General features: G+C 37.9%; 1 protein-coding gene across 2 annotated transcripts in view; it reads left to right on the top strand.

The window, feature by feature from the left end:
• LOC117394388 (ectonucleotide pyrophosphatase/phosphodiesterase family member 2-like) overlaps positions 1 to 27,691 on the top strand; it is a 41,235-nt gene continuing 13,544 nt past the window's right edge. Inside the window, exons 1-16 of one of the 2 annotated variants that reach the window (XM_059012721.1) lie at positions 1 to 154; positions 7,707 to 7,821; positions 9,501 to 9,656; positions 10,334 to 10,459; positions 10,633 to 10,693; positions 10,989 to 11,086; positions 11,850 to 11,929; positions 12,299 to 12,418; positions 13,213 to 13,268; positions 16,527 to 16,592; positions 20,893 to 20,965; positions 22,955 to 23,063; positions 23,236 to 23,361; positions 23,518 to 23,549; positions 23,983 to 24,110; positions 27,296 to 27,380. In XM_059012721.1, coding sequence (XP_058868704.1) covers positions 137 to 154; positions 7,707 to 7,821; positions 9,501 to 9,656; positions 10,334 to 10,459; positions 10,633 to 10,693; positions 10,989 to 11,086; positions 11,850 to 11,929; positions 12,299 to 12,418; positions 13,213 to 13,268; positions 16,527 to 16,592; positions 20,893 to 20,965; positions 22,955 to 23,063; positions 23,236 to 23,361; positions 23,518 to 23,549; positions 23,983 to 24,110; positions 27,296 to 27,380 — 1,449 coding nt within the window. In that variant the 5' untranslated portion in view covers positions 1 to 136. Of the gene's footprint in view, positions 155 to 7,192; positions 7,450 to 7,706; positions 7,822 to 9,500; positions 9,657 to 10,333; positions 10,460 to 10,632; positions 10,694 to 10,988; positions 11,087 to 11,849; positions 11,930 to 12,298; positions 12,419 to 13,212; positions 13,269 to 16,526; positions 16,593 to 20,892; positions 20,966 to 22,954; positions 23,064 to 23,235; positions 23,362 to 23,517; positions 23,550 to 23,982; positions 24,111 to 27,295; positions 27,381 to 27,691 lie in introns of those variants that run through there. The other variant, XM_033992611.3, reaches the window with a different exon arrangement.

Here is a 27,691-nt window from a genome sequence, read left to right as displayed (position 1 = left end):
GTGCAAACAAGGGCAACTAAAGAAATCAGCACCTCACACTGCCCATCACAAGATCGCATCACAGGGCACAAGGATCATTGAAACAGCTGTAGCTTGAACAAGGAATTGTCACAGGGAACAAATCAAATCCCGAGTCATGTTATTTGGGAAACTGGTACGGTAGGAAGATATTTTTTCCCACAAAATGCTGCTTGCCTTTAAGTTATCGTCGTCTGTGGAAAAATTGAAATTCTAATTTGTTTTTATTTCTTTACTAAATATGGATTCGTGTTTATTGACAAAAAGCATTTGATGTATTATGATTTATTAAAGTCAAGAATTCTTTATGTAAGTAGTAAGAGTCATTCTTATATATAATGTTACATCGTGATAGTTTTGTGTAGGCTTGTATATAAAGCGAAACAATTGCTTAGTTGACTATATATAGCCTTAAATGAAATTAACACAGGCACAGTGCCGTGTTCAATACGAGCTTGATCACCACAAAGAAACCAAGCGGGTGATAACTCCAGCTCAAGGAGTGTATTTCCTTGCTTCCCATTGTTTTACGAGAATTTAATGTGTATTGCGGCTGATTGGGCTATATGACACTCGATTACCAAGATCCAAAATGGTCTTTCTTTGTAGAGTGACAACTGTTAAATGTTTACATCTAGACAGATTACTTACTCCTCAGGACGAAAATAAATACTTTAATTCATGCGAATTATCAAACAGATAAGTGTTTCTACTTCGCACAAAATACTACTCTTCATTTATTGCTCCAAATTCATTACTTAACGACCACAAATTCAAACCGGATGTTTATTCTATAGGGTCAGTGAAAGACAGGTAAACAACAAAGATAAGACTGGAAGTGATCTATTAGTACTTTATCTTAACTTTTATTGATTTTCTTGTGTGTGTGTGTGTGTATATATATATATATATATATATATATATATATATATATATATATATATATATATATATATATATAGTAGCGAAATAGGTCAACGCAGGCAGGCGCATCACACAGGGCGAGGCAATCCACACACAGGCGGAGGGCAAGCGCGAACCCGAACCAGGGACCTCTTGCATTAAAGCATAGCGCTGATACCGCTGTACAAAAGAGCCGGCTCCTTTGCACGGAGCGTATATCGGGCTTAGGTCCCTATGTGTGATTACGTCACCTACCAGCCCTGATGCAGCCTTCCCCTATGCACACTGCAATATATATATATATAATTTAAGTTGATACAATATGTTTTTGGTGTCTTCCTTTTTATTGCAAAATGTTAATAATTTCGAATTGTTTGTGTTTTAATAAAGCATGGCAAGTGCAAATTTAGACGTAAGCTTGGGATGCAATTTGAATCTGAGCCACACACAATAGGTTCCTTTTTGCATTTGAAAAATACAGATTCTCTGGCTCAGACAGATTTTAAACAAAGCATGTGTTAAATAAGTGAGCCGCTCAGAGCAAGTCAGTAAAATAACCCTCTTAATGGCATGTTTAGTTCCGCTCCCACTGAGCAGAATAGATTGCTCAGTTACTCAAAAAATAAACACAAATAAAATCAAGATTATAGCCTTGAATAACTCCAATAACAGTTTCTTTGTCACTGTTTTAATTTTGATGAAACCTCTGTAATGTTAAACACTAGAGAAGCCACCTCATTCACCTGTACCACAAAGTAGGATGGCTACCAAAGTGTGTATCGACTGGACGCAATATCTGTTCTATCTGTGTTTCAGATACGTTTCAAAGTGAATAAGTGTATTAGTTTATCAGTTAAGCAAAGTGAAGTGGTAACATATTTTCGAAAGGGTCAACATAAAGTTGGATTAAAGTTTTTCCACTGTGAACAAAGTTACACCTATCAGCGTCAGTGTCTACCACATCAGGTTAACTCAGAATAGGGCATTCATATCAGTTTTAAGCACCTTGAAACCTTGAAACCCCTGCCCCATCCTGCCGCACATACACTTGCCACTGATTTTATATATATATATATATATATATATATATATATATATATATATAAATGTACCTTTGTTAATTAATAAACAGTTCCTCTCCCTCACTGTTAACAAGTAGAGGATTCGATGATGAAATTTTGGATTAAATGGATCGTTTACAGCTCTGTTCACTCTTGTCTGTCTACACACACTCACCCCCTCATATGGCCTTTTAACCTCTTAAAAAAAAATAACAGCGTTGCCCGAGCAACCAACGGCCACAGCAGAAAACACCAGTTTGGATAAGGGCAGTAAAGTACCGTACTTGACTGCAGTCAGCTGTGTTGACTTTAGACATGTATTTTGTAATTTTATGGAATGAAGCCGAAATAGTTTAAAACGTGTATCGGTAATGTTTGCAACAAACTAGTAGCCTACTATCTGGGGATGATCCTGTGCTTAGTACAGAGTAATACTGCAGGATAGTTTCAATTGCAATTAGCTCTTCCAGATAACCTGCAGGTAGGTTTTCTCAATTGCAACGATCACAATAATCAGACGTCGACCCCCAGAGGTCTGTAACAAGGTTAGTCCAGTTATTCTTTAGACTATATATAGTGGTATAACTACTTACTTAAATTAATAGAACCCATTGATGTGTATTTTCAAAGTATTAAATACAGTTGGTTATTTTTTACTTAATAAAGCATTGAGTTAAACATCATTCTGAACACAACATAAAAAAGTGCAGCAATTGAAATTCCTGTAATTGCTGAAAGTACTTTAAAAAATGAAAAAAGTGACGACTAAAAGCTTACACTTAAATTAAATGGATTTCATCGACTAGTACTAAACATAGCTATACAATTAAACAAATGTCTCGACCATAAATTTGGTAGCACCGTTTCTCAAATTTCTAACATCAATTCTTTAATTTCGTTTAGATCACAGGTACTGAATATCTTCACACTGAGTGTTGTAAATGTAACTGTCATCTTGCTATATATTTCACTCTCTTCAGTCCTGAAAAGGTAATTTAATATAATCTTATAATTTTTTTTAAATTTTATAACATAATCATACACAAATATGTTTGGGGTTTTTATAGAATGGGCATCATTTTCTATGGTTTAGGGGGCAGTTGCCCCCCCCCCCCCCCCCCAGACCTTGGTTTGCCCCTTGCAGATGATCTATTACGTTTTTGACACCGTCAAGTCAAGGGTAGGGCCAATAGCATGTGTGTGGGGTTCTGCAACCTCATTTGCATATGAGGGGCGAGACCGAGTTAATGAAAAGGGGCTGTGCCTGTCAGTTTGGGTCTTTGTTCCAGGAAGCAGTGTTGCTGTCAGAGCTGTGGACTCGGAACCTGCCTGCGAGACCGTCATAAATAAAAGAGCATCAATTCCCAAATAGTGCCTCCGCTGTTTTTATTCTGCCTGCACCGGAGAACTGCGCCTACCAGCAATTGCATGCACAGAGCCCAACTGGGCTCTGGGAAGCGCCGCGATGATGACCAAGACGGGGGAGGCAGAGCGACCATCAGCCGGCAGCGGAGCATTGGGCAGACCCAACTAGCCACCCTCAGGAAAGGAGCATGGGCCGATGTAACAAGGGAACCCTCAGCCCACTCTTCCAACCCCAATCTGAATGCAGCACACACCGCACCAGCCATTGTCGGGAGAACCAGTATCGGGCCACACCTCCAAGTGGAGGGCGTGACCTGAACCATGCTGATAGACACCGGGTCCTCCGTCATACTTGTGTGGCCAGACATCTTCCAGCGGGCCAGCGAGATCAGCCTAGCCAAGATTAAATCCACCATGGTGCAACTGCGGACGGTGACCGGGCAGCTGTTACCGGTGCGAAGGAGAGGGCTACTGCAGCTGCACCTGGGTGAGACCGCTTTTGATTACAAGGTCTGGATCACAGATATTCAGGACCAGTGCATCATCAGGCTTGATTTCCTGCAGCAGGAGAGAGGACAGCTAGACCTGGAGAGAGGAACAGGGAAGTTCGTGCCAGTCACTACACCTAGCACAACTGTCTCCGCTGGAACCACAGCAAGTGCCAGTCTTTTTAAGAGCTTCTGCAAACAGCACCAACCGGGAGTGAGGCACAGGAGGAAATGAGGGCAGTAGCAGCAGTTCCACGCCTGATGAGGACGGGAGCTACCCTTAGCGAGGTGGTGGTGAGCATGCACCAGTGCAGCAGTGAGGGGCTGGATGAACAGGAGAGCAGCCAACTCTGCGCGCTACTGCAAAGAGTTTGAGCACCTCTTTGCAGTCAAGATGGAGGATGGAGGATGGACTGGCCTAGTCCAGCACCACATCGACACCGGCCGCGCCCCCCTCAGTTGGGAACCACCATGCTGGCTACCCCTGTTCAGACGCTAGGCAGCGGAGCAAATCAATCAAGAGGTGCATAAGCAGGTTTTATCGAGCTGTTCAAAAGTCTGTGGGCCGCACTGGTGGTACTGGTTGGCAAGAGAGACAGGGGTCTGACGATTCTGCGTCAACTACCACCTCCTAAACACTGTCACCAGGAGAGACTCATACCCACTGCAACGAGTCACTGGACCTCATTGCTGGGTCCTCCTGGTTTAGCTCTTTTGACCTGTGCAGTGGCTACTGGCAAGTAGCAACAAGCATGATCAAACGAGCAAAATGGGCTGAATGGCCTCCTCTCATTTGTAAACTTTCTTATGTTCTTAAGTGGAACTCGCCCCAACGCCAAACTCAAGACTGGCTTCTCCACCAGACAGGGCCTGTGGCAATTCAACGTCATGCCATTCGGTTTGTGCAACGCCCCAGCCACATTCTAATGGCTGATGGAGAGGGTGCTGGACGGCATTCCAAAGCAGGCATGCATTGTGTACCTGGATGATCTACTGGTGCAGCCCCCGACCTTTCCCAGGGCCCTGCTGAACTTGCGGTGGGTGCTGAAGAGAATCCAGGCTGCTGGACTGCGACTGTACCTGGGCCACTGCGTCAGCAAGGAAGGCATTGCCACCAACCCTGAAAAGGTCTCTACTGTGCAGCAGTGGCCCACTCCAGCCGACATGAAGCAACTCCACAGTTTCCTGGGTCTCGCTTCATACTATCAGAGGTTTGTGAAAGGATTCGTCAACATCACTAGCCCCCTTCACTGCCTCCTTAAAAAGAGCACCCACTTCCAGTGGACCCCCGAAAAACGACTGTGCCTTCTCCCGACTGTGCCATGCCCTGACCAGCACCACCATGCTCGCCGCCCCATCCACAACAGCCCCCTTTACCCTGGACACAAATGCAAGCAACGTAGCCATCGAGCTGTGCTGTCCCAAGGAGCCCCTGACAGCGGAAAGATAATGGTGGCATATTACAGCTGTGCCCTCAGCAAAGGAGTGCAACTACTGTGTGACCTGGAGGAAGCTATTGGCAGTAGTGGAGGCCATCAAACACTACCGCCTCTACCTCTGGTGGGGTGGGGGGTTAACGCTACAATATTGACAACACCGAATTACATTGCATTCTATTATTTCTATAATAATATAATATTATTGATGAGTCATAGGGAAATGTTGGATATGTTTGCTACAGCACGTAGAAATGGAAGAAATTAAATGCAACGAGACAACAAGGAGGCCACTTGAGGAAGAAACTAGAAATATTGCTTATGCCCAATTACAATTATTTACACATGCTCTAAAGAAAAGGTACTATTGATTTGAAAACGAGATTTAGGCTCATTTGTAGGGCTGCGCTGCGCGTTTTCGGGTTTCAATTTGACCCTATTTCACACATGAAAATCAGTGGATTTCTTTTTCTAACATTTTTTCGCCGTATACAAATGTTGGTATTATTTCGGCAAATGAAAGGTTCTTTTCGTGCATCTTAGATTGAGCGATCTTTTGGTTATTACGAGCTATCCCAACAATGCCAAAACATTATACTTACAGGCCTGTGTTGACAAATTTGCCAAGATGAAAGCGAGACGCTATCGCCTTTTATTTTAGTTTATTCAAGATTATCTGTGTAAACATGTTATTTAAAACGTTGCTACATATTTCTACTTTTGATATGCACCGGAATTTGGTGATTATTTAGCAGTTTATGTTAATTGGTTTATATTTGATACAAAGTGTCATTATTTGTGGAAAGCAGGTGAAACGTATTAAATTTAACTCAAGGTTGTATGTATCAAATCTGGTATTTGGATGGACGCTCACAAATAGGCCTAAAGAGCTAAACTGCATTCTTACCCTTGGCTCTTTGTAAAGCCATGCAATAAATTACTTTTTTTTTCAATGATCTGAATAAGATTAGTCTAATGTACCTAGCTGCTACTGTAAAACGATTAAAAAAATGTTGTAGCGCTATTTGTTGAATGTAGCTCTAGTTACACTGTGTAACTGTGAAATGTTTACTGAACGGCCATATCGGAAACTGGCTGCAGAGCAATTCGGTTCGCGCTTTTAAAACACAAAAGTTTCAGTGAAAACGACGACTGTACACACTTTATTACTATAAAATGAGACTTAGATGAACAACATTTTCGAGTTTGTTATAAACCAGTGCCGTGCTTTAAAAATACTTGCATTGCACATTTTGTATAATTTATTTTAAGAATAAGAACGACGTGTTGACAAAGCGCAGCACGCTATCTCGTTGTAAACTGGCCCACTTACTGCCTGTTTTTTCTCATTTTATCTTATTCTCCTGTTCCCTCCCCCACTCACTGACATTTTCCCATACACTGTTTAACCCTGAGGTATGTACTAAAGCTGGGCATCAGCAGACCCCAAAATTCATTCCCTGCATGTTTTGCGTTGCAATTAGTGCATAGTACAGAGCTGGATATAATCTGCAGAGTACCGTACTCGCCATTATTACTCAATACAGAACAAAGGACTACATTTGCAAATTCGTTGCAACAAACCACGTGTCTTTTTACACAAATACAAATATATTGCAGTTTTATAGACACGGTAACGTTTTAATGGTGTTCCGGTGCAACTCATTAAGAGTAACGACTGTATAAAAAGTACAATGAACTATTTTACAATATATATATATATATATATATATATATATATATATATATATATATATATATATATATATATATATATATATATATATATCTGTGAAAAAGTATTATATAATACTTTGTGCGCATATTATCCTATTGCGTATGTTACTATTATGACGCAGTTTTCATTTCATCAAGGCACTTCCACGGTAATAACTATGTTGCCTACAACTACACACGAATGCCTTTAACTTTTAGCTTTCCTCCAAATTTCTTTCATCCAATCAATGCACTGACTTTTTATGTATAAGATGATGAAATGAACTCCTAGTCAAATCAAAGCTGTCTGGCAACCTGACCAGGTGGGATTAGTTGGAATTACAAAAATCACCCAGCAGCACGAGCAACTCGCACTTAGGAGACAACAGGGGTAGAGGACTGTCTGTCAGCCTGTAAGGACTTGTCAAAATGAGCAAACACAACTGTTTTACGTTAAACCAGGTATGCAGATTTACGATAATAACTTAAATATAATTTAATATACTGTTTTGTAACAATTTCTTATTGCATTAAATAATCACAGTGCATACAGTATGGTTTCCAATGTGCTGAAGCAAACCGATTCATTTTTTTTTTTTTTGCAGTTGTGTTCGAAAATATAAGGACTGTTTTTCTAGCTTGTGCATTCGGAAAGGTTGTGATATTGTCAACATAACAACGGTTTAACGAGTCTGAAGTCATGCATTCGTGTTTTCCAGGTGCTTTTCGTCGCTTCTTTTGCTTTCGGAGCGAACGTTTGTTTGGGATATGTTTTCAATCGCCACAGAAGATCTGAAGACTGGGATGAAGCCCCTCCAGACCCAGGATATCACAGTATGTCATTTATTTCATTCTAGATGTGGCTGTTCAGTCTGCTTTTTAATATTTGAATATACGTATTTACAGGATATATATATATATATATATATATATATATATATATATATATATATATATATATATATATATATATATATATAAAATTTGTGTGTGTGTACATGTAATGAATGTATAGCTATATTTATGTCAAATACTTAGTCGCTGTTTCATGTGTATTTAGTTTTGCCTTTTAGTACACCAACACAATATATAGTATATAAAATATATGCATCCACCTTCTTTATCAATAATTAATTTTATTACAAGTACTTTAATGCAGAAACATGACATCTTTGCTATAGTAGTTTTATATTGAGATGCATGTGGTATATGAAACTATGATCTGTGAAAGAGGCTATTTAAATAAAATATATATTGAAAATAGAAAAATATGATGGAAAGGAATATCATTAAAGCAAACCTATCATTTAAACCTGTCGAGTAATAGCTTGAAGGAGAAATAGTTTTGAGTTAAGGTAGGCTTAATCAAAAGAATCCTAAGAAGACTTAAATGAGCCTTTGATTTTTTACTTGGCAAAAAACTAGTCAATATGTAGTGTGTTTTGGAAGGCTAATATGTATATTGGCTTGCAAGTAAACCTTTTGGGCGACTATACCAATGCCACTTAAAACATGTCAAACGTTTATACAAAATGTGTACATCACTGAGCTTGCATTTCTGCTACTAAACAAGCAATGTTTTATTTGTCACATTTTATATTTGGAAGGTAAGCTTATGGATGGATCCGAATATTAAATGTGTTAAAATACCCACTTAATTATACTTGGATTGTTGACATAATAGTACATTCAGATTGAATAGTGTGTATTATTGTGTTTTATTATATTTTAGATGGTAAACATATAGCTTTCTATAATGGATTATCATATTTACAGAAAATATTTATTAAAGTCAGATGATATGTATCTTAAATATAAATGTGTGAAATATTATTTGCATATGCTGGAATAGAGTACATTTAAATAGTTCATGTTTATTTATTTAATTTATATAGCGCTTTTTATACAAAAGTATCACAATGCACTGTACAGTACATAGCAGAAGAAAAAAAACACAATACATTTGTATAGCATGTCACACACACAACTGCCACAGTCAGATCATTTAAATAACAGTACACCCATAATACAAAAGAAGCAATTTTAAAGTTAAATTAAAGCCCACTAAGATAAGAATGCCATTTTATAAGTGTGTTAAAACACACTTACTGTATGCATGCATGTCTACGTTTACAAATATGGACAGTAAAGTTACCTGTTCACATTAATTGAGCAAATATTAGGCAAAATGATAATGTGAATGTTTTAAATACAGGTTTATTTTCTTCATTTGGAAACACCTTAAGAGTCTTAAGAGTGGGTCAGTTTCAGTTAATGAGACCTTGATTGCAAACTACATTGCCAAGTGCCAGGCTTTGCAGAAAGTTTTTGCAACCATGTGCATGCACCCTTCTCCAGAGAAAAAAAAAAACATCTTGGAGAGGCTAACTAGACTGGCACTTTGGCCCGCTTTCCTTTCTCTTGCTAAGATTTCCAATTTTTGCTAAGTAGTTTGGCCAGTCACCCAGCAGGTTGTGCCCCCAACAGATGTTAACTGTTCCTACTGATCGTAGTCCTTTCAGATTCCCCCTGGATTAGCACTTCAGGATCTTGCAAAGGCAGATGCTTTGAACTCCATGAAGCTGAACCTCCTGGCTGCCGCTGTGACAACTTATGCAAAACCTACAACAGCTGTTGCTCAGATTTTGATGAAAATTGTTTGAGAACAGGTATTCAGTACTCAGATTTCAGCAGTACAGCATGATGTTCTATCCCTGGTTAAGAAGCATGTAGTTTGATGTTTTATGGAAATTGCCTAGATTTCAAAATTGCAACTGAAAGTAGGATTGCCACCCAAGCTTATTTTATCTGGCCAGTCCAGAAGTTTAATGCATTATTTTAACTGTGTCCTGGCTATGCAACCGAAAGTGTTAGTTGACACTGACATAATGCAAATGTCATATTTCACAATAGATTTTGACTTGACTCCTGGTCTAAACTGTTGCGTAACATATTTTTAATAATGTAATGTGTTTTTTTATCCCATCATCACGTGGTGCATTTCTTATACATTGTATTTTGTCCATAACTTTAAATCAACCTAAAAAATAGTTTCACCTCAACATTATAATGGAAATGTAGTTCAGAATTAACTAGACTAGAGGAAGGCTAAAATGTGTTTTTAAAAAGTGTAAGCGGACCATGAACTGCCCCCACCTTTACATTGTCCTACTCGGACCATTTGCTCTGTACTTAAGTCACAAGTAAATGTTTACTTGTTTTAGGTTTTATTGTTACCTTTACATAAAAAATGTATAAATAGAAATTAATAAATACATACGTTTTTTTAGCTTGGATAAATGTTATCCTGTTAGAAGCTTTTTTAATCATACCTCATTGTTTTCAGCTAAAGGCTTTGAATGCACTAAAGATCGTTGTGGAGAGTCTCGGAATGAAGAGAATGCATGCCATTGCTCTGAAGACTGCATGGGCAAAGGAGACTGCTGTACCAATTATGGTGTAGTGTGCAAAGGTCAGTTGTCACTTATGTATCCCTGATTTCACGTCCACACAATTCAACTTGTATACATGAAATGTATAAAATAGGAAAAGTTTACCTGAGACTCCAACCGTGTTTGTGTTCCTATCCTGTTAAGATGTGTGTTTTTGTGAACGCCTTTGCTGATCTGATAGCATCTCTTGCAGGGGACACTCATTGGGTGGAAGACGAATGTGAGGAGATAAAATCTCCAGAGTGTCCAGCTGGGTAAGTTACTTCCCCAAAATCAATACAAAACAGAAAGCATTAGAAAACGAGAAAGTACAGTTAGTTTTTAAAAAAGCAAGAATTTGGTTATATAGAATTGCGTAAAAGAGTAAATGGCTACAAATGTAATGTATTAGGAAGGAGGAATGAACATAATTACAAGACCTGGAATTGTGGAAATGGAACACCGGCAGTCAGGTACCAGCACGCAGTCAGCAGTACATTTAGCTAACTGGGGACAACTCATGACTAAACATAATACATGATCGCATTTTTTTCTTTTTTTGTCTTTCAGTTTTGTTCGTCCTCCTCTGGTGATTATCTCTGTTGATGGGTTCCGTGCTTCATATATGATGAAAGGAAGCAATGTCATCCCTAACATTGACAAACTAAGTAAGAACTTTTAAAATGTTACTTGATACAGTACAGCCCTAGAAATGTGTCGCTCGCCCTCGCATTCAACTGATCCTGGAATGCAAACTGTCGAACTTATACAAAGGGCTTTTCTAGGTTGTAGCTTGTTCAGAACTTGGCTGCCGTGGTAAATATAGATATGTTCTATTCTTTTCTGTCAGCAATTTTACAATGCTGCCACTGTGTTAAAGCCTCATACCTCAAAATCTTATTGAGGCTGTGATTTATTTGCAGGGTTATATAAACACTATGTGCTAAATAGGGCAGCAGTTTGGAGTAGTGGTTAGGGCTCTGGACTCTTGACCGGAGGTTCGTGGGTTCAATACCAGGTGGAGGACACTGCTGCTGTACCCTTGAGCAAGGTACTTTTACCTAGTTTGCTCCAGTAAAAACCCAACTGTATAAATGGGTAATTGTATTTAAAAATAATGTGATATCTTGTAACAATTGTAAGTCACCCTGGATAAGGGCGTCGGCTAAGAAATAAATAATAATAATAATAATAATAATAATAAATGAGCTAGTGCTCTTGACATTGATCTCTGGTCAAACATGGCTGTTATTGAGGTCATGTGATTGCTGCTGTGTAGTGACAGTACACAGAGCTATTGTCTTAATATTTGGAACACAACTGAATCTTTGATTTTCTTTAGTTAGCTACTGTCTCTCTCAAACAACACCCTTTCTATTCTATAGTACAGTTATTTCAGCAGTAACCACATTTTATATTGTTTACTTTTAGGATCCTGCGGCACTCACACACCATACATGAGGCCAGTATACCCCACAAAAACGTTCCCCAACTTGTATACCCTTGCAACTGTAAGTATTTTTGTATATAAGTCATATACGGGCAGTTTGTATATAAAAGGTCAACCATACTGCTGTTAAGGGGTAATGGTATTGCTGTGACATGTTACAAGGCAATAATGGAACTCCTGAGTCAATAATATTGAGTAATAACAGAACAGGTATATGGGGGAAGTTAATTTTAAACCACAGGTTATGAGTTGTTTATAAGAGTTTTAGAATCTCTGTACTGTAAAAATTGGATTTGCAATAGCTGGTGTTCTGATTTTGTTTGTAAAGTCGTACATTACACATTTGAAAAAAGCTATTTCTTTGTTAAGAGAAAAACAATAATATAAAACCCATTTAAATCAATTTTGTATTGGTGTTTTTCATACAAAGGGACTTTATCCTGAATCACACGGAATTGTTGGCAATTCTATGCACGACCCTGTGTTTGATGCCAACTTTAACCTTCGAGGTCGAGAGAAATTGAATCATCGCTGGTGGGGAGGTCAACCAGTAAGTTTTGTTCTTTTCTGTAACATGACCCAGTGCCATGAAAAAAGAAAGCACTGTGCATCTGTGAACAATTTGTACAGAAATCTTCTGACATCTGGCCCTGCTTCTGTGTCTTGCAACTTTGTTTGATTTGGCTCAGCAAATTAAAATAATGAAACCTGGCTTGAACACAGAATGAGAATTCAACTGATAACTGAAAGCTGAGGATAATAATTAAACATCAGCACAAAATATTGCATTTGCTCCAAATACAGCTATGGGCAAATGTTTTCCATCACCTACAATTTTGGGATTGAGATGGAATAAAACTTTGAACATAATTTAGATCTTTTATTTAACATTGTGTTTTCAAAAGCCTACCGGAAGACATAATAGTAGTACAGTATTTCATAGTTAGATTTTTAAATGTCACATTTTTAAATGTCACTTTTTTGTGAAGTATGTGCAAAACTTTTGGCCATAGCTGTAGTCTTCACTGCATTTATTCCAAAATAGAGTAGAAAGGAAAAGAAGGGGTAAGTTGTCTGTACTATTATAGTGTATAATTTATATATTATAAATATTACCACTATACTGTACTTACAAGTATTGCTCTTTTTAAATTAAAACCATTAACTACTTTATAAAACTGATTAGGTCCCACAAAGAGTCCTGTTTACCCATTTGATGGTTATTTCTCAAACAGAAATGCATTAGATCTTTGGTTCTATTTTCTGATAAATAAGTTATTGATTCAGTATACACTTGGCTTGCTGTTGCTCATTGTAATTTAATCATCTTTTGATTCTTGCCAGATCTGGATAACTGCCGAAAAGCAAGGGGTGAAGGCTGGTACTTTGTTCTGGCCTTTGTAAGTTGTCAAATGATAGTGTCAGAATGTTAGTTTTCCCATTTATTAAAGGCTGCCCGTATGCATGACTACTTTCATTCCACCAGTTCTCGTTCTGATGTTTAATGTAATATACGTCAGACAACACTGTATATATGCAAACTGTGTATTTAAAAAAAAAACAAAAAACTGCAAAGCCACTGGTTTCCAAGTAACAATGATTTAAGATTGTTTTGCAGTGTGTATTGAATTACTTGAATGTACTCTATATTGTGCAATACATGTCCTTTGTTAAAGTCTGGTATCTTATTTTCATTTTTTTTAATCGCTATAAAAATATGTAGCAGATCTAGAGGGGAGCGCAGTAAATGGTTCATCGTGGTTGAACATTTTGATAGGATGCTGCAGTATCTTGGAGTTTACAAGACTTCAAATTGAATATCTAAAGAGTATGCAGTGTTTTTGGAATGGTTTTAATAGTGAAAAATCATAGAATAAACTTTTACTGGTTTGCTTTGCAGAAACATGTAAAGTAGGTTAACGTAGCTGGGGGTGGGGGCCGTCCATGTATTCTGTTGATTCAGTCTCATTGCTTGTCTGGCTAGAACAGTAAGTGGTACTGAAACTTTTGGTTTATGTTTTAAAACAGAACAAACACATTTTCAGGGGATGTCTCTAAATGAATGTGTTTTTTTATGATAAAGTGAGCGCAGTGGGTCTTGAGAGTTTGAATTTGCAGGTCCTGATTGTGCTGGCAGCAGGGGGTCCTTGCTAAATGATGGTTCCTGCAGGGAAGATTATCCAAGATAATCTGTTCTGGGTGAATTTGCAGCTGCAAATGGCCCACCCTTTCCCAGTGTGTATTAGGATCCTTTGTTTGAATTTCAATAAATCCTGTGTCTTCAACATGGTTGTATAACCTTTTCTTAATCATGTCTGCAAAGCTTTCCTCCTTTATTTCAACGTCAAAGCTATAGAACATTTATTTGTGCATACTTTCTCATGTTAACTGAAACTTGTCAGACTTTTTCACTTTTTTAAATTTGTATTTGTTTTTTCTCTGGTGGTGTTGTCTAAGACAATATACATTTGTAGTCAAAAGTTTACATACCCCCAATGGTAATTTTATAATTTCTAGAAACTTCTCAAACTCATTATAGGAAAAATCTTTTGTGGGTGGGGTGGAAAAAGTTATAAAAAATATATATTTTTATTTCTTTATTTATTTCAGCAATTTTTTTGCAAAACTCCAAAAATGCTAATTCAAAACTATTCATACCATGACACGGAAAATGAAATTAATAGTTAGTTGAGGCACCTTTAGCAATAATAACCTCTCTTAAACCTTTGCGGTCCATTTATTCAGTGCCTGTGAGGCGCGTCGGGTCTTATTTATTTTCACACAAACTGTTTATTTTACATGCGCTGTTTAAAAGTAATTTTATTCACAATAAAACCAATTTAAAGGGCACTGCATATCAAAAGGACACTCAGTACTGCATCTTCACCCTGCCACACCCCTTGTTCGCTGTATTTATCACATATCTCTTCATAGTCGTGCATACTGATAAATCATCTCCTGATCACTCGATTTATCACCAAACTCATCAATAATGCTATCCAAGTCATTATTATATTACTGTAACATCTCAAAAAGCTCTGCAAATGTCTGTGATATTCTCTGAGCGCTGATGCAGTTACAGCCAGCTTGTTTCCTTATGGCCGCCGTTATCTGATGCCAGGGGCAAGTATGACTATTCATGAGATACGCCCTTTTTTTTCGGCTTGTCTCGGCTCCTGTCGCTCCCACTCGGCCATTGAATGGTTTTCTTGGCTTTTTCCGGAGAAAAAATGTCTTTTTGATGATGTTGGACAGGGTCCGACATTGGACCTGGTCCGACATAGGACCGCAAAGGGTTAACCATTCTGAAGTAGATTTTGATGTGTGCTTTGGATCGTTGTTGTGTTGGAACGGCCAGTTGCGCTTTAAACCAAGTTTTGTAGCGGAGGGTTTCAGATGATTGGCCAATAACTTTTGGTATGCTATGGAATCCATTCTACCATGTATTGGAACTAAATTTCCTGTGCCATTAGAGGAAAAACAGCCCCATAGAAGGATATTACCACCTCCATGCTTGACAGTCGGTATGGCGTTTTTTTCTTTGTACGCCTCACCAGACTTTCTCCAAATGTAACGACTATCGGCGTGACCAAATACCTCAACTTTTTGTTTCATCTCTACAAAACCTTTGGCCAGAACTCGTATCCATCGTTCAAATGCCGTTATGAAAACTTTAAGCGATTGTCCTTGTGACGTTTTTCCTTGGCCTGCGACCATTGAGACCTTCATCATGCAATACTCGACTTATGGTTGAAGTGGAAACCCCAGTCCCACTTTTAGTCACACTTTTTGAATATCTTTGGAAGTCAATCTCGGATTGTTATTAACCTTCCTCACAATTCTTCTACTTGTTCTTTCTTCCAGATCGAGGGAACGTTGTGACAGTACCATGAGTCTTGTACTTCTTGATAATAGAAACAATAGTTGAAATTGGGACACTCAAATGCTTGAAAATCATCTTGTGTCTTTCTCCGGCTTTATGACAGTAAATAATGTTCTGCCTAAGGTCTTCAGATAGCTCTTTACTTTTTCCTCATATTGACTTATTGGTAATGACAGCAACCATCCTATGCCTAACCCTTTTATACTCTAAGAATGTTCACCTACAATCCAGCATTTTCTAGACTTTTCTAAAATTAGGTTCTGCATTATCATATTAAAATTCCTATCACCTTGTAGACAATACTATCATAGCATCAAAGGGTATGAATACTTTTGAATTTAGCATTTTTGGAGTTTTTCCAAAAAAATTGCTGAAATAAATAATTGTAGACATCTATTTCTTGTAACTTTTTTTTCCCTCAACAACAAAAGCAAAACTTTTGCTACAAAAGATGTTCCCTAAAATTCCCCAAAACTGTTTTTGAGAATTTTCTAGAAATTATAAATTTCCATTGGAGTATGTAAACTTTTGACTACAACTTTATAATCACACTGTAAATTATATTGGTAGAAAATATTAGTGCATTTCAGTGGATAAAACTAATAAATCAGTTTCTAGTAACAGGCCGTGTAAAATTTAGCATGTGGTGTTTTATTTGACAACAGCCACACACCACACAATTCCTGTTGAACATTTTACATAAACTGTTCTGCATTTTAATAAGATACTTTTTGATAGGTTAATTGGCTAACATGTTTTATTTCTTCTCTTTCAGTGTCATTCCACTTGAGCGTCGAGTCTTGACTATGCTGCAGTGGTTTAATCTTCCTGACAGTGAAAGGTGAACTTGATATGCATTTCTTAATATATCTCTGTGTAACAATTCTTTATTCATTAGTACAATACTTTCCTGGCTTCTGTTTGCATTTACACACAACTCAAACATTTGTGGCAGGAGCAACTGGGATTAAACTAAAAAAAAGGTGACAAATGCTAGTGTTGCATAGAGTAGACACAGTAAAATATGAATTTGAATACACTGTTAGGAAAAATTAGTCAAGTCTATCCCAAAGGACCTTGGATTTGGAAACTGGAAACTGGGCCGGGTAATGGGGGGTGTGAGTGTGAAGTCTCCACTGTGCTCCTAAAACTGGTACCAGACCCCTAACAACAATATTCGTTCTGTGTGAAGATTTAAAAGATAAATTGTCCCGAGACCGCAGATGACCTTCCAACATCTTACAGGCTTCTTGCCAAGGTCAGTACAGCTGTTCTAGTTACGGGAGGTGGACAAAGGTTCTGCTTGTGCACTATGATTGTAATCTACTGCGTACTATGCTGTATATTCCTATTAAAAATGATACATTACGAAACAACTTTCGTGGTGATCTAAGGAACTTCTTGGCAGCAGCCTGTGTCGCGTGGTATGATTTATACCAGTAAGTCCTGCTGGTCCTTTCAACTACATATTTAATTGCTATAATTTTAATGATTTAAGTACTTTAGAATTAGGTTTAACTGGGCCAAAAGAATAATCATGGACCGTCACCAAACTTTACTAGGGCCAATAATTTAGAAATTACAAATACAGTACACCCTCTTCTAGAGAAAGGACATTTAAAATGAACAATAAATTGTTGGAGTAAATTTAATGAGATGAGATTGTGAATAAAAGTAGAATTACATGTACCTGTTCGTCTCATGTATGCAGTATTCTGCCTTTGCTTTATCCTATTCATTAAACGATGAAAACGCAGTACAAAAAGCAAAAATCCTGAAGTGAAGCTGAACTTATTCAAAATCAATCTAACATGAATCATTTCAAAGTGCACCAAATCTTAATCCAACATGCAAGAATCCCAAACTGAGTTTTTATTCCAAATCAACCAGACATGAAAAGTTCCATCAGATCCTCAGGTTATGTTTTGTTTTGTTGTTGCTACTGTTTTTTCTTCAATCAATTTTGCTTTGCCGCATGGGTGCTGAACAAGCCAAAAAAGTGCTTTTTGACAAACTATGTTCACGACAGAGATATGCCTGCGTTACTACTTTTTTCAAATGATCAATATAGTTTCCAGATTTGTTGCAACACAAAATGGTTTTCATTTCAGAGGCATGGTTACACAGCGCAAGATTTTTATTAAGACAAAAGAGTTGACTTCACTGTGGAGGTGGCATCCCGTGTGTACAGACTGGGATGTTGACAGTGTGTGTTTCTATTATCTTTCTTTCTTTCTTTCTTTCTTTATTTATTTATTTATTTATTTATTTATTTGGGGTCCAGGGGCCAGATTCGTTATAATGAAGGGCGTTATGGTTGTACTGTACAACCAAAACAACCAAGCTTGATCAGCAGCATACAGAGATCAGAAAACAGAATAAATAGGATGTCTATTTTTAAATGTGATTGTGGACAAATAAAACAAATTACATTAAATTATAAATATGTAACTACAGTAAGCACTTCTAGGAAATTAAATGTTAAGAGAACATAAAAAAATGTCATCATATCCAACTGCAAACTAACAAGACAAATTGGTAGGCTTGCATACTACGCACAAAAAAAAAACAGCAACGCAGCCCTGCTTTAAAAATTAAATAAATAGTCTTATATTATCATACTTTTCATACATTCATGGGCATGTAGTGATCCTGAATTTCTGTCAAAACTGGTGGGTTTAGTTCCCTTTCAATTCAAAGACGACCACCAACGACATTATGTATGGTATATGGCTGCCCATTGGGTAGGTATTGCAGAGCTCTCTATACCAGAGCTGCCGATAGGCCCCTTCCTGGGATGGCGCACTCGGTCCCACCCACAGCCAACCCTGGGAGATGGATCTTCTCAGTTAGGCGAGAGGCACTCTTTGGCACCTGGAACCGGGCAGGTTCCAGCTATGGGTCTGGCCCCTGAAAGGGACCACTGGTTAGCTCTAGGGCCATCAGATGAGGTTGTGGGTACCTTGCAAAGTTCTAGGGCAGACTCCACTATGTCGTTGTACACCTACAAGTGGAAGTATTTAAGCTTGGTGTATATCTAGAAGCCATGACCCAATCTCTTGCCCTATGCCAGTTATCTTACAGTTTCTGCAAGAACTGCTTGATGCTGGTAGGTCACCTTGCACTTTGAAGGTATATTTAGCGGCTATTTCTGCATGTCATGCCCCATAGATTCGGTGTGTCTGGGTGTGCATTTTTTGGCTACCCGATTTCTTAAAGGCGCTCGGCGATTACGCCCTCCCAGGAGGACTGTTCTCCCCAAATGGAGCCTTGATATTGTACTGGAGGCTCTCACGAAGGCCCCGTTTGAGCCCATATACTCCATAGAGTTGAAGTATCTGTCTATGAAGACAGCCTTCCTTGTGGCTATCACCTCTGATAAGCGGGTCAGTGAGCTGCAGGTGCTGTTGGTGCACATCTCCTGCATACGTATTTGGGAAGATGGCAGCAGGGTGTCTCTGCACACTAACCCTGCTTTCCTCCCCAAAGCGATCACAGCCTTCCACATTAATCAGTCCTTCCATCCACCTCCATTTTCTTCCAACGGATATTGAATTTCCTCTGCCCAGTGCTGGCATTGAGATGCTACATAGATAGGACACAAGCTTTGCATCAGCCTGACCAGCTTTTTGTCTGTCACGGGACACGGACCCTTGGACAGCCCCTCTCAAAGGAGCATCAGTTACATTGGATTGTGGACAGTCTCGATTGCGTATGATGGTGCTGGCTTGCCCCCACCTGGGAGGGTAGCCGCACACTCCACTAGAGGGGCCTCGCTGTCCGATATTTGTACTGCGGCTAGCTGGGCTACGCTGCATACTTTCTCCAGGTTCTACTGCCTTAATGTGGTTGATCCTGCCCTGCCTTCATTAGGCACGAGGGTCCTTGAGGGTGTAAGCTCACACAGCTAACCATTGGGTTATGTGGTTCTGATGTGTCCCTCATATGCTGCCGTTCCTTCTCCCTCGCGACGGCTGTGGTATACATTATCCCATACATAATGTCGTTGTTGTTGGTGGTCGTCTTCGAATTGAAAGGGAACGCTAGCTTATTTACCATAACCCTGGTTCCCTGAAAGAGAAGACGACCACCAACCGCGAGGTCACATTGGTCGCCCTCACGGGTTCGATGGAAAAAGAGAAATGGCATCCTCAGGATGATGGTTTTAATCCCTCAGTGGGCGGGACTGAGTGCGCCATCGGCTGCTCTGGTATAGAGAGCTCTTCAATACCTACTCAATGGGCAGACATATCGCATACATAATGTAGTTGGTGGTCGTCTTCTCTTTAAGGGAACCACGGTTACGGTAAGTAACCTAACGTTATATTGTTGTTGTCTGTAGCAGAAGAGCTGCTACGCAGCAGACTAGATGTACTCGTGTGATACTGTATCTCACTTTGACAGTATACAAGTAAGCGTCTTTCTGTCCAGTGAGCTGTCATAATGTTTTTAAAAAATAAATGAACCTCCCAATCATTTTTAGTGCTTTGCTTCATTACACGGTTCAATAACTAACTTTCTATTAAAACAATATTTGCACTCAGATGCTCAATCCAATGTTGCCGCGACTGGGATTGAAGTACGGTGTGCAGAAAGGCTCAAGACACAGCAGTGTGATTTAATGCATGCTAAAAAAATGAATCTCCCAAAAATGTAATGCGTTAATCGCAGAAGTTAACTGCGATTAATTGACCACTCTAATACACATACATTAGGGGTGCTCTGGTCTCAAGGTTCCGAGCCACCTATGTTCCACTATACCCTAATTAGTAAATTAAAAGCCTCTGTTAATTATTTAATGATCTCTATGAAACCTGGACAGGGTTTTTGAGCCCCTGAAATACTACTTTTGCACTGTTGAAATAAATAAATAAATAAATAAATAAATAAATAAATAAAGTACCAGCCTTCACCCCTTGCTTTGCAGCAGTTATCTAGAATCTTCCATGACTGTCTCAGAGGAGGGAAATAGTGTGTTTTTTTTTGTTTTTTTTTTTTTTTGCTTGGCAATGGGAAAATGATTAAAGAACACCAATGCTGCTTGTTTCATTGTGTTATGCTGCTGCCCTCCACTCCCAGCTTTTAACAAAACACAAAATAGAGGTCATTTTAAATAAATTGATCAATGTCTTTCATTTCAGGCCCTACGTTTATGCTTTTCACTCTGAGCAACCAGATCAAGTAGGACACAAACATGGACCCTTGAGCAATGAGGTTAGTATTAAGCTTTACTTTAACAGGAAAAATGTGAAACACCTGCTGCATAGTGCTTATGCTGAGCAGAGGTATATTATAAAAAAACAGTCTGCTGTGTTTCATCAGGGTTTGTATTAGATTCCTAACCTCCGGCAGGATAAAGAGTAATCGGTACTTTTAAAAAGCTTAAAGAAGAGCAGCGATGATAAAGCCAGATCCCTGTTATTCAGTAAAAGTTTATCATGTTTATTTGGCTTTTTATGTAAGAGCTAACATCTGTTACTTAGGACTCTAAAAGGTTTTCAGTTATACCCCTTAAACTGTTATTGACTTGGAGAGCGGGGAGAAAAACAAATTAGATCACAAAGTAAATAATCTGTCATGACATGAACACACTCTATCCTCCTGCCATGTCCTCAATTGTCCAACCTGTTGGTCTTTCAAATATCCTTTAAAGGGTACATAAGGACCTTTTTATTTTTTTTTACATTTTGACCACTTTTTTTTAAACTTTTAAATTGCTTTCCTTGCCTCCAAGATAGCTTTACATGTACCCACATAGACCTCTCAGAAATATATTTCCCATCATCCTCCTGCTCACATATATAACTAAGATTGATTTACCACTGAGCAAGAGGATGATGGGAAATGTAGTTCTGAGTGGTCCATGTGAAGCCACCTTGAGGCAAGGAATGCAATTTAAAAGTTTAAATGTGGTCAAAATGTAAAAAAAAAAAAAGTAATTAAACACACACCTTACGTAAACAGTTGTAGCAATACACAGGAACATGTAACACAATAAAATAAAAAGTTCCTTATGCACCCTTTAACAGTTTTATATAGTGTATAGAGAAGTCACATCAAGAATATAGGCAGTCCTGTCCTTCATTTTTTATTTTCATTATCTCATAACGTAGTCTATGGTTCCAACAATCTGATATCTGGTTCATTATCTGAATCTTTTGGTGAAATTTGATGTTTGTATTGGCATATTGTTACATTGTGGTTTATACATGGAGTGCTGTGTCAATGAACTGTGCTGTGCCACAGGAGATAAGAACATAAGAAAGTTTACAAACGAGAGGAGACCATTCGGCCTGTCTTGCTCATTTGGTTGTTAGTCGCTTATTGATCCCAGAATCTCATCAAGCAGCTTCTTGAAGGATCCCAGAGTGTCAGCTTCAACAACATTACTGGGGAGTTGGTTCCAGACCCTCACAATTCTCTGTGTAAAAAAAGTGCCTATTTTCTGTTCTGAATGCCCTTTTATCTAATCTCCAATTGCGACCCCTGGTCCTTGTTTCTTTTTTCAGGTTGAAAAAGTCCCCTGGGTCGACATTGTCAATACCTTTTAGGATTTTGAATGCTTGAATCAGATCACCGCGTAGTCTTCTTTGTTCAAGACTGAATAGATTCAATTATTTTAGCCTGTCTGCATACGACATGCCTTTTAAACCCTGGATAATTCTGGTTGCTCTTCTTTGCACTCTTTCTAGAGCAGCAATATCCTTTTTATAACGAGGTGACCAGAACTGAACACAATATTTTAGATGAGGTCTTACTAATCCATTGTAAAGTTTTAACATTACTTCCCTTGATTTAAATTCAACACTTTCCACAATATATCTGAGCATCTTGTTGGCCTTTTTATAGCTTCCCCATATTGTCTAGATGAAGTCATTTCTGAGTCAACATAAACTCCTAGGTCTTTTTCATAGATTCCTTCTTCAGTTTCAATATCTCCCATATGATATTTATAATGCACATTTGTATTGCCTGCGTGCAGTACCTTACACTTTTCTCTATTCAATGTCATTTTCCATGTGTCTGCCCAGTTCTGAATGCTGTCTAGATAATTTTGAATTGCCTTTTTGATGCATTGATTTTGTTTAAAAAAAAAAAAAAAAAAAAAAAAAAAAGCTTTCATGGTCAAACCGTAATTTATTCATTTAATGATTTACAATAAATCATTTAATATAAGTAAGTATTTTTCTTTGTATTGCACAGTTAAATGGTCCTCTAAAAGAGATCGACCAAATCGTTGGCCAGTTCATGGATGGCCTGAAACAGATGAAGCTCCATCGCTGTGTTAATTTAATGATTGTAGGAGACCACGGTAAGGATGAATTTTAAAAGATCATTACACATGCCCAAGACTGTACTTCACAGTATTGCTTCCTACTGATTTTAAAGGGGAAAGATCAGCTTATCAGACCAGATTTATGACTGTGAGCTAAAAGATTACACCTGCAAAGCAGTAATTTTTACCCCCCCCCCCCCCCATATAGGAATGGAGGAGGCAAATTGTGACAGGACTGAGTTCTTGAGTTCTTACCTGTCTAATATTGACGATATTATTTTGGTACCTGGATCTCTTGGAAGAATTCGTTCAAGATCTCCCAACAATTCCAAATGTGAGTGAAAAAGTGGAATTTGACATTTTTGTTTTTACTATATGTCATAGTTATAAGCACTGCTTTTCTGGTTTAGTGCAGTAAATTTAAAGCTATACTTGCATACATGAAAGACCTTGAATGCTGACAAAATATATTTTTTGTTCTCCTTTTCAGATGACCCTAAAGCAGTGGTTGCAGATCTTACAGTGAGTTCAAGTTCTGATAAATTTGATTAGTGATATTTACCATAGTGAAACATTTAACTATTATGATCTGAATATTTATATGAAATTTTTAATATAAATGTATATATATTCTGCTGTAGTGTTCATAAATTAATAAAATTATTAAAAGCAAAACTGAAGTTGAAAATGTAAGGGTTGACTCGCCTTATGAACGTTTATTAAAAACCTATTTTCTCAAAACCATCTGGATCACCTATTGTCCAGTACACTGGGTGCAATGCATGTTTTGAATTGGTTACATTTGCGAGGAAATAATGAAACACAAACACATAAATCAGCTGTAGGTGTGTGTGTGACTATTTACTATGAAAGACAAAAACAAAGCAAGAATTTGATCATTTTATATAGTTCTACTTCAACGTATTTTTGTGCGTTTGCTTTGTTTTTTTTTTAGTGTAAAAAGTCTGATCAGCACTTTAAGCCTTACATGAAGCAGCACCTTCCTAAGCGCCTGCACTATGCAAACAACCGGAGAATTGAAGACATCCATTTGCTTGTGGAGAGGAAGTGGCATGTTGCGAGGTAATATGCTTTTCTTTAACCCTTTGCCCTTTTGAAAAAAAAAAACTGCAATAAAAACTGGGGCTTTCCTTCAGAGAGAGAAAAAAAAAGCAGCTGTGTAAAGTTGCGTAACAGGAAAGACTCATCAAGTCTTTTTTGCTGGCCAGTTTACAGAGCCATCAGATGTGGAAATTGGCTGTTCATTTTTGCAGCCTAGCCTGTACTACATAGCAAAGTCAAGCTGCTGGTTCAAGATTAAAAAGGAACGGTCCTTGTTGTACGAGGATAAATTAATAAGTAAAACTCCCAAATATAAGTGCTCACTTGTGCAAAGCACATGACATACACAGCAACAACTGATTGTTGGGACATTTTCTCTAGCAATATTCCCCAAATGAAGAACCCTAAGCAACAACATTAGAACAATTTTGATTTCATCAGCTTGCTTGTGAAAATTATTTGAAAACGTGCTTTTCAACTGTTTTAACAGTTGCATAAAAAATCTGAAAGTTTTCTAGCTTTAAAATATTTAGGGTTTTTAGGTGTTTTCTCAGTGAAAATTAAAGAAGAGAAATATTAAAAGCTACAAATATCAAATGCAGTTTTTCAGTTAATAAACAGATAATATATAATCATGGTATCTAGCCTTTATTCGACTTCTCTTTAGCACATATTTAATGTTTTCTTAAATATGTGGAGCCTAGTCTGAGACCTATTGTATAGTCCTACCACATGCTGGTTTTCTTCTGGCTTTACTGTGACTGTTAAGAAATGCGTAGCAGATAACTTCACTTACACTCTCCAGAAAGATGTTGGAAAATCATGAGGAGTCATGCAACCACATTTTTCTTTTAAGGTAATGCAATGAGAGAAAAAAAAAGAAAATCATGTTCAATCATTAGGTGAAGTGAACTGGTTTTGGAACTTAATATTAAAAGTATCAAGTCCTACTGCTGATGAAAGCTATTTTGGAAAGACCTAAACGTTCCCATGCTTTTTGCTTTATAGAAAAAATATCATCAAGGTTCAACATAAACTGTAAACAAACAGGAGTTGAACAATACACGAAAAATGCATGTCGCATGTAGCACATACCTTTACAAATGGATTGACCCTCACATATATGTGGTACAGTGGTTAAAGAAAAGGGCTTGTAACCAGGAGGTCCCCGGTTCAAATCCCGGCTCACTCACTGACTCGCTGTGTGATGTATAGTTCACACAACCTAGTGTCTGTAAGTCGCCTTGGGTAAAGGCATCTGCTAAATAAACAAATAATAATAATGACTGATGATTACTAATGAGACCCCTGAAGTGCATTGTATAATAGCTACAGTAAAAGCTGCTTGTCGGTTTCTGTTACTATGAGCAAGTCAGCTAAGGAAACACAGATGGATCACATTAGTTTACAGTAAAAGAAGCAATGTCTTAGTTGATGCTTATCTTGGCGAGAGCTGAGTCCAATATCAGTATGAAGTATTAACACCAACATGTAATGGAAATCATGATGTAGGTGCTCTCTTGAGGCCTCGTCACACAGGCAACTTTTGTCGACGGCAACAAGAGGAACACGTTTGTTGCCTTGCAGTTTGCGGTGATCACACGGGAGACAAGCATGCAGTCAACAAGCTGGCAACACACAGGCCACAGCGTAATGCAAACCAATCATAATGCATGCTTTTGTCACGAGATGTAAACATGCTGTGAAGGAAAACTATGATATAAAAATGTACTAATTACATTATAACAAACCTGTAATTCCTTAATTAAATAAAAGGTGTACTTTTAGTAGAATTATTTAGTTAGGTCTACCTATGTAATATGCTAAACATAATACATATATCGGTATTCATTATCCTAAACAATGTTTTCAATGCTGCAATTTTAATTCTAGGCTTTTGAGAGCAAGAAAGCAGAAATGAGATTTTTTAAAACAAATTTTGTTTACTGTTAATGAAAGATGTTATGATTTGGGGTTAATGTAAGAGTGACAGGCATACTGCATACATGGCAAATAAATTAATTTTAAATAAAACATATTTTAAAAAATATGTTACATGTGTATTTTATTATTGTAGAATTGTATTCATAACTTAAATATGTTATTGCAATCATGGACATTAACATTCACTTATCCACATACACACTGTATTTCATCTCTATAGACTAATTAATTGGATGAAATGCAGGAATCGGAATGTATCATATACGCTGTCTGTCTGATGTTATGGTCTAGTCTTATCGTTATGTGACACTTACTATCAAATTTGATTGGCTTGTATTGAAAATGTTGCCCTCGTGTTGCCTGAAAAATAGAACATGTTGATGGTGTGTTGCCAGGGTGTTGCCCGGGGTGGTCACACGAGGAGACAAGCCAGCAACAGCTGTCGCCCCCTTGTTGCCTTCGACAAAAGTCGCCCGGGTGACCAAGCCTTTAGATCTGCTTTTGTATCCCAAGACTGTTTTCTTGTGAAACGGCAGTATATACAGTCTCAAAAGGGCTGGTTCTATAGCCCATTCTGAAGAACAAACTTTGCAGATTTCCACCCAAATGTTCCTAAAGGAGATGGTAATCCACCTTCAAAACAATTTTTAAACACCTTACAAATTGGTCTACACCCTATTGACTGTCATATGGAAGGTTTCTTGTTCTATCCAACTCTTCTATTGTTATATAATGACAAATCTGAACAACAATTTAACAAAGTAGTAACTTGACAGTTATGTAGCCATCAGCGATTGGAGTAGATATTTCTGTACCTTGGCTTTCTTTTGACGTGTAATTTTGTTTGCTGTTAGGGGGTTTCAGTTTTGTTTTGTAATATAAAGGATCAATTTACAAAAAATATTTTGCAAACAATAAGCTCACCATCTGATACGTTGTATTAGAAAATCAGTGGACGTTTAAATCTGTCATTTTAAAAATGACTGCTTTTGCTAACTTTCCTTAGCACTGCTGTGGTCCAGCCCTAATCTGCAAATGAATGGGAGAAGCAGTGCTTGTACACCTGCCCTGGCTTTGTATACATGGCCTTGAGAGGAAGGACCAACTATAGTAAAATGAGCAGATAAATAAAAAAGAACTGTAAACCAGTGGGTTAGCAGGTCAAGGCCTGTATAGAGCCAGTAGAGTTAATTTCACCTCAGTCTTTAGGTAGGGGCATTTGGCTTTAACTGTCTAACCACTAAATTGTATTTTTATTTTAGGAAATCTGGGGAGGGAAGGAAACATCCTGGAAAATGTAGTTTCTTTGGAGATCATGGTTATGACAACAAAATCAATAGTATGCAGGTAGGTTGGTGTAGTTGGTTCTTATTTTTAACCCCTTTAAGACCAGTAACCTAAAGCATAAAACGCATTATTATTATTATTTATTTCTTAGCAGATGCCCTTATCCAGAGCGACTTACAATCGCAAGCAAATACAAATACATTCAAGTGTTACAATACAAGTAATACAATAAGAGCAAGAAATACAATAACTTTTGTTCAAGCAAAGTACAAGTGTGACAAACCACAATTCAATAATACAGCAGATAATAGTGATAGTTACATCAGGATATGATTAAGTACAAAATACTACAGGTTAAACACTTGGCAGAT

Source organism: Acipenser ruthenus, chromosome 3 (assembly GCF_902713425.1).
Source record: "Acipenser ruthenus chromosome 3, fAciRut3.2 maternal haplotype, whole genome shotgun sequence".
NCBI lineage: Eukaryota > Metazoa > Chordata > Actinopteri > Acipenseriformes > Acipenseridae > Acipenser > Acipenser ruthenus.
Note: the sequence above shows the minus strand (reverse complement) of the source record. Positions and strands in the feature narration are given on the sequence as shown.